General features: G+C 37.4%; 1 protein-coding gene across 1 annotated transcript in view; it reads left to right on the top strand.

Moving 5' to 3' along the window:
- The first annotated feature begins 3,248 nt into the window (after nt 1-3,248).
- LOC128857446 (uncharacterized) overlaps nt 3,249-8,401 on the top strand; it is a 50,425-nt gene continuing 45,272 nt past the window's right edge. The window contains exon 1 of the mRNA XM_054093203.1: nt 3,249-3,426. Within this exon, the coding sequence (XP_053949178.1) occupies nt 3,273-3,426 (154 nt within the window). The 5' untranslated portion in view covers nt 3,249-3,272. The remainder of the gene's footprint in view (nt 3,427-8,401) is intronic.

The following is an 8,401-nucleotide window of genomic DNA, read 5'->3' as shown; positions in this document are numbered from 1 at the left end:
CGTGGCCGGGCAAACCCCATGATTTTTTGCGTTTTGGGTTATCGTAGTGGATCCATTTTTCGTCGCCAGTCACCACCCGATGCAAAAAACCCTTCCGATTTTGTCGCTCGATCAGCAATTCGCACCCAAAAAGTCGCCGTTCGACGTCGCGCAGCTTCAACTCGTACGGGACCCAATGTCCTTGCTTTTGGATCATTCCCATCGCTTTTAGACGCTTGCAAACGGTTGATTTATCAACGCCCAATGATTGAGCAAGCTCTTCTTGGGTTTGGCACGAGTCCTCGTTTACCAATTCCCCCAATTCCGCGTCCTCGAACTTTTTGGGCTGGCCAAGACGCTCCTTGTCTTCGGTGTGAAAATCACCACTTTTGAATCGTCGAAACCAGTACTCACATGTTTAAATCGACGGAGTATGGTCTGGGTAGGCCTCCTGCAGCAATTCACGGGCTTGGGCTGTATTTTTTTTCAAATTGAAGCATAAAAGCAAAGCTTCCCGCAAATTGCGTTTCGACGGCACGAAAGTTGACATACTCGGAGCACGAAAACACTGCGTTGTTTATACTTCAGCGAAATGACAGATACTGATAAACAAAGCCTAGGGATGAGGCTTTGTCATGAATATATATTCAGTATTGCCAACGCGATAAAGTGATAAATAGCGCCATCTGTGTGTCACCTTTAAAACTAATTCAACCTCCATAATTTTTTTTTTTTGAAATTTAGCATCAATAAATCATGTTTCGGCTTAACTTTTGCAAAATTAAAAAAAAAAAAAAATTAACAATTGTAAACGTTATCGCTGTTTGTGTGGAGCAAGTGGAAGTCCTGTGCAGTGATCATCAAAAGTCCTTGGGGATTCATCTGAAATCAAACGGACAAGAGAAATTAGTTTTGGTAATAGATAATCTCTTGCCAGATTGAAGTTTTTTTGTCTGTCGAAATCACCAATATGGCGGCTTCAGAAATTATTTTTCAAAATTTCGAGAAGAAACCCGACAATTATTTGCTTAAAAAAATTGAAATTTTTGAAAAAAAATCCTTCATCAGGCACGAGTTTTTCATGTGTTTCAAAAGCAGTAAAAATTGTACTGAAATCTACCAAGCAGCTTTAACCCTTTCAATACTAACGGGACACATACGTCCCAGTGAGTGTTTTCGTTTTACTAAATGCCCAATATTTCTTTGTATCGCTGTGTATTTTCTTCCCATCAATTTTTTACGAGATACCTATACCATCAATTATACTCCGTATGACCAGTTATACTTTGTATTTTTCTCTACACATGTTTTGCAGTCGTAGTTAAATCGTAGCACGTGCTAGGTCAGTAAGTGGAAAAACGGCAATTATAGATCTACTGAGTGTGATTTTTTTGTGAAATTGGTGGAAACATGGAGAGGTAATATCGTGCGTATAAAAATAAACATTTGTGAAATTGATAGTGTTAAAACTGTATATGATATAGATCATAATCTAAATTTGGGACCTATGTGTCCCAGCAGAGCTTGCCATTGGGATGGATGTGTCCCAACAGTATTATATTAAACAATTACAATTTTCAACTTTTTTCAACCAGCGACACAACCCGGGATAGAACGCGTTTACGAATAAATGATGAAGACGTAATACGAAGCTTATTAGAAGAGAGTGATTCTGAGAGCTGCAGTGACTTCGACGATGAGTGTTATTGACCCAAATTATTCGGATGAAAGTTCGAACGAAAGTGAGTCGGATTTAGATTATGATCTCACTTTGCCAGTGCAACGTGTTGAGGAGATGCAAGAGCCAGTCCCAGAACACTTAGTATGGGACAACAATAATTCCAATTTGATAGAAGTTCAAGAGAACTCGATATCTTTTTCAAGATTTTCCCAAGAAGCTTGTTTATAGAAATTGCCGACTGCACATAAAAGCGAATCGGAATACTTAACAATAAAATAAACAATACAGGGTGGCGCACGAATCGTGCTACAAAAACAAAACGTAATAACTTTTTTTCTGTGTGAGTAATCGGCTTTTTTTTTTTTTATTTTACAGATTAGTATTTAGATTTACAAAAAATGGAGGCTTGGGATACCGAAAAGAGGATTTGGATAGTGCAGCGGTACCATGCTTTGCAGTCCATCATTTCCGTCCAAAGGGAATTTAGGCGGGAGTTTGGCGGCACTCCCCCGAGCAGATGGACCATTATGAGGCTGGTCAGTGGCGGATTTACACTAAGTGCCAACGGTGCCTGCGCACAGGGCGGCAGATTCTAGAAGGGCGGCAAAACTAGGAGAAGAATATTGAAAAAAAAAAAAAAATTAATATATATTCGAGGAGCGGCGGATATTACGCTCCACCTTAGGGAAAACGCTTATGGAGAAAATAAGAAGCTGATCTCGGATTAGTTTCTAACAGTTAGTGAAAGTTTAGACATTCATCTATGCGAGAAATAATTGTAAGAATAGAAAAGTTTATTTCTGAACGTTAATTAATCGTGCACACAGAAATAATCGTTATCTATTGTTATATAGTACGTGGCCCACAATAGCCGCCAGGCATAGGAGCGATTTTATTCATTGACTTCTCTAGGGCATACAAATTGATTTTATTCGCAATAACAAAAATATTTCGAAGTTGGAGAGAGTCCGGTTAGCGCAAATGTGGCGCAAGATGTAACTGAGAATGCTATAACGAGACAAAAAGCTAGAGTACTGAGGATTCAATTAGAGAGACTTGAGATAACATTCATGCACATTCTTTGGCATTTTTTACTATCACGACTCCACGCGGTTAGTAAAAGATTACAGAAAGTTGAAATCAACATTACTAATGTAGTTAATGACTATCGTGGACTAATAAAAGTAGTAGCAGATACAAGAATGCAATTTGAAGTTTATGAAAAAGAAGCGTTGGACATGTCAGAGAGTCAAGAATATCAGACGACTGTTTCGAGAAAAAGAAGAAGAAAGTTACAAGCTGACGAATCAAGAGATGGGGAAGTTCAATTGACAGGAAGCGATAATTTTCGAGTAAATACCTTCAATATCATACTAGACAACGTTGATTCAGAATTGAGAAAGACAAGCCAAGCAGGGCAAAGAGGGCAAAAAGTAAGGTGAATTTATTTTTCAAACTTCGCGGGATTAAAATTTCGCTATAGCTATTTTTTTCATAAGTTGGCAGCACTGTTAGTAACATCTGGGCCAACTTTCATGCGAATGTCATTATCAGTAATATATTTACGCTTGTGTTTACCAAACGACCAAGAGTGCATTTTTCGATTTTTACAATGTCTGATTTGATTGAGCAGAGAAGTGCCATCAAATTTTGTTTGCGGAATGAAATTTCGGCTGCGGAAACGTTTAGCATGTTGCAGAAGGCTTTTGGTGATTCGACCATGTCGCAGAAAAATGTTTATAAGTGGTACAAAGACTTCAAAGAGGGTCGAGACTTGGAGCGCTCCGGACGACCATCGATTTATGCTTTCGACCCTGAAACAACCGACCAATCAAGCGAATATCGTGCTAAAGCCGAGGCCAGACCGAAAAGATCATGTCAAAGTCGTTCAAAAATAAAGGTCATGATGACGGTTTTTTTCGATTTTCGTGGTGTGGTGCACTATGAATTCCTTCCATCTGGCCAAACTGTTAATAAGGAATATTATTTGAGCGTTATGCGTCGTTTATGTGAAGCAATTCGTCTAAAAAGACCAGAATTATGGGCCAACAACTCTTGGTTTTTGCATCACGATAATGCACCGTCTCACACTGCACTCGTTCTTCGTGACCATTTCGCCAAAAATTCCACGCATATCGTTCCGCAACCACCGTATTTGCCTGATTTGGCTCCGTGTGATTTCTGGCTATTCCCAAAACTCAAGAGACCACTCCGGGGAATGTATTTCGAGTCGATTGAGGAGATAAAAGCTGAATCGAAGAAGGTGCTGATGGCTATACCGGAAATGTACTATTTGGCATGTTTCGGGGATTGGAAAAATCCTTGGCATAAGTGCATTTCATCGAGAGGGGATTATAAATAAAGATTTTTCATTTTACAACCAAATTCACCTTACTTTTTGCCCACATGTGTATGAAAGGTTATACGAGAAATTTTCAATGATTACTAATTTTGGAGGTTTGAATTTCAAAGAGCTTCGTGAAAGATCCGAATATTTGAGAAAAGCTTATACTTCAGACCTTGAGATTTCATTCACTGACGAAATGATTCATTTTCACGCGTACTGTTCTGAACGAAAAATAGAACGTAACTAGCCATCTGATCTTCTGATTCTTCTGCGGACGAACGAGCTATATACTGAGTTTCCAAATGTGGAGATAGCATATCGAATATTTAACACATTAGCGTCAACAAACTGCAGTGCAGAATGTTCATTTTCATGTCTGAATAGAGTAAAAAATCATTTGCGTTCAACAAGTCTGAAAACCGTCTGAATAGTCTGGCTCTACTGTGCATTGAGTCTGATTTACTTGAACGCTTGAATTGTGACAATTTAATACATCAGTTTGCAGTACGAAAAGTCAGACGTATTCGCATTTAAGGTGATGTGTCAAATCTTGATCTCATAAAAGCAATCATTCCTTTTTTTTGCTCATCTAATAAAGATTGATAATATGTTTAAGCAAGTACGCTGTTCTATAGTTTCAATTGGATTCTATTTTTTAAGATGCACTACTATATTTTATGCGTTTTATTACATTTTCTTGGCACTTAATTTATAATTAAACAATAAAAATTTTGCTCAACAATAAAGGTTGAAATATATCAAATATTATTCTATAGTCTGTTAATTGATGGATAAAACTACCCAAAATTTGTTTTGTTACACCTGTTTATTGTGTAACGACGATTTTCGGTACTACAATACAAATATGCACACACAAATTTAAAAAATTAGGGTGGCATTCTTCATGGTGCACAGGGCGGCATTTTGTGTAAATCCGGCACTGAGGCTGGTGAACATGTTTGCTGAATCTGGAAGCATAGCACGCAGACCGTACCATCGAGATCCCCATGTTCGGGTCGAAGCCACAATCGCGGCTGTAGCATCGTCAATTCAGGCAAATCCAAGAGTTTCGACTCGTAACTTGTCGGTGCAAATTGGAGTTTTGCCAAAAAATTATTGAAATGGCCGAAGAAGACAACAACTTCATAAATTGCTTGTTTATGTCTGATGAGGCCCATTTTGATCTAAACGGCAATGTAAACAAGCAAAATTGCCGTATATGGAGTCAATCAAATCTGCAAATACTCCATGAGATGGAACTGCACCCAGAACGAGTCACAGTGTGGTGCGCAGTTTCATCAAGGTGCATTGTCGGGCCATACTTCTTCGAAGAAAACGGTGTAACAGCGACTGTAAATGGGGACCGTTATTTAAACATGTTGAATGAGTTTTTTTATCCAGAACTGCGGCGAAGACATATCCCTTTTAACAGCATTTGGTTCCAGCAAGATGGAGCAACTGCACATATAGCCAGACCGGTTATGGAGGAGCTCCAACGAAAATTTAGAAATAAATTGATATCCAGAAATTCCACTTTCCGCTGGCCCCCAAGGTCACCTGACCTCACTGCACCAGATTTTTTTTTATGGGGTTATCTCAAACAAGAGGTGTATAAAGCAAAACCAAGTAATTTGACTGAATTGAAGCAGTCCATCACAACAATAATTGAGGCGATCCCGACTTCAACCCTTCAGTGCGCAATGAACAATTTTCTCATCAGGTGTCGCATATGAGTGAATGAGCATGGAGGTCATTTGCGTTCTATTATTTTCAAAACTAATTAGTTACATAAAATAAAATTGAATTATCTATACAATAAAAAAACAAAAAGTTAAATACATTGATTAGAAAAAAAGTTATTACGTTTTGTTTTTGTAGCACGATTCGTGCGCCACCCTGTAGTAACCGAAATGCTTCTACATCTAAGAAGGGAAAAGCCTTAGTACAATCAACTGATCAATACGAAATAATGACCGTTGTCGATGTATACTCATGTCATATAACAATTGGATGGCATATGGATTGGTCACAAAATCAATCTTAGGGCAACATGGCTATGAAGAACTGCATCAGCCGAGATCGGTTTTTCCTTCTGGCATCAAAACTTTATGTCACTGGTCCAATAAAGCCATCAGATGCTACTAAAACTTATTATATTGATGGAATGGTGTCTTGCCGAAAATATACTTTTAAAAAATCTCGCACTGACTGCGTTTATCAATCGATTGACGAAGCTATGGCAAAATTCAAAGGAAGGTCTACTTTGAAACAATACAACCCAATGAAGCCTATCAAAAGAGGAATTAAAATTTGGGAAAGATGTGATTCCATAACTGGGTACAGCTATGATATTGATATTTATTCTGTGAAGGAACAGGTTCAAGCAGAGGGTACTCTTGGAGAACGAGTTGTAAAAAAATTGTGTGCAACAATCCAATTACAATAATTTGCTGTGATCGGTTTTTTACTACCATACATTTAGCACAATCTTTGGAGTTTGGTTTAGTAGGCACCATTATGAAGAATAGGAAGCTATTACCAAGTACTGATGGACCAAAAATGGAAAGGGGTGCTTACGTCTTCAAATTTAACAATAAAGGGTGTTTGGTCTGTAAATGGCAAGACACCAAAGAAGTTTTACTGATTAGCAATTGCCATACTGATAAGATGACAACCGTACAAAGAACCAATAGACAAGGAGAGAAATTAGATGTTCAATGCCCAGAAGCTATTGCATTTTATAATAAATATATGGGCGGAGTAGACCTTTCAGATCAATTTTCATCTCTCTACGATCCAAATAGAAAATCTGGGAAATGGTGGAAAAGAGTTTTTCAAAAGCTTCTTATGGTTTGCGTTTCTAATTCTTGGAACAGTTTTGAAGAAACTCGGCATACAAAGGTTCCATTGATTTCCTTTCTCGTAGAATTATCAGAAAAGATCGCGCAAAAGTTAAACGTCATAGTACAAGCGGCCGGCCCTCTCACCGATCAAAACTTTTATTTTAGTTTGAGAGCATCTCCCAATAGAGGAGACAACTCGACGTCGTTGCAGAAGTTGCGCCGATAAGAAAAAAGAACAACGTACAAAAACTATATGTTCTTCTTGCAATATTCCTTTATGCAAGGCCTGTTTTGCCAAATATCATACAAACTAATTTCATATACATAAACTTTAATTCAAAATACTGTAACAGGAACTAAATGAGTTCAATAAATAAAAATAAAGAAGGATATCACCGAGTCGTTAATTTAATAGTTTACGTTAAAGGTACTATTGGGACACGTGTGTCTCACTGTTCATTACGGGTGGGACAATGTCTTCCCAGGACATTTTCTCAATTCCTAGTAATCATTTCTTTATTTATACAAGAGGACATACTATTTAGATCACTAGCAATAACTTTTCATGGTTAAATATTTTTTCCCCTCAAAAAATAATCCGTATTGAAAGGGTTCAGTTACAGTGATCACCAGTTCAAGAAACATAGTTTTGAGAAAAACGCAATTAAAGTTTTGCTATCGATTTATACGAATTATTTAATTACTCACAGCGAGTCATCTATTCCCGGGCCATAAAATAGTTCTCCAGCCATCATAGCTGCTTCCAAAATATCGATTTGCTGTTGCCTACGTAGCATTCTATGTAGTACCCTTTTCATACTAACATAGTGAGTGATAGGTTGATATGGTGATTTGATTCATGGCTATTTTTTTCAAAAAAATAAAATTTTTTTTTATAAATCCTTTCATTATGTTTTCTTTAGTTCTACAAAATTGCAAGCTTTTATTTCTCTTATAAAATTAACAATAGAATAGTTGAAATGATCGCCCTCGGCTCCCTCTGTCTCATTGGCTTGCGATAACTGACTGCCCAAAAAGAATATTGTGCTCAGTTGTTGCTGCCGCTGGTTGCTGTCTTCTTCTGGGTAGCCATCGGTGTTTGCTTACAAATGTATATTTTATTCAAGAGCAGAATACGCATACATTCAACTTCTTCTCTTTCTATTCAGAAGTTTTGAAAAATCTGTAGATGTGTCATTTTATTGCTTTTTTTAGTTATAGTATCCAGTAAAGTCGAAGCATAAAGTGGCGCGATTCTTCTGCTTATTGATTTTTCATGATTTCTTGCCTTGACCTTGGGATCAATTCTCGTTCTTTTTCACAAAAAAGCATTTTCGTTTAACGGCTTAAATATTAAGTCGGAAACACTAGGATATCAAGCATTCGAATTGATATTGACATATAAATCCTAGTTTAAAACTTTGTGCAAGTTAAAAAAACGCCTCAAATTTGCATTAATTTCTACAATTTTCTAAGCAAAATTTTTAAAAAAACTTCTCGGGTATATAGAGTTTTGTAACCACGCAAATATACCCGCACTTGCGCGCTTGC

This window comes from Anastrepha ludens, chromosome 3 (assembly GCF_028408465.1).
Source record: "Anastrepha ludens isolate Willacy chromosome 3, idAnaLude1.1, whole genome shotgun sequence".
NCBI lineage: Eukaryota > Metazoa > Arthropoda > Insecta > Diptera > Tephritidae > Anastrepha > Anastrepha ludens.
Note: the sequence above shows the minus strand (reverse complement) of the source record. Positions and strands in the feature narration are given on the sequence as shown.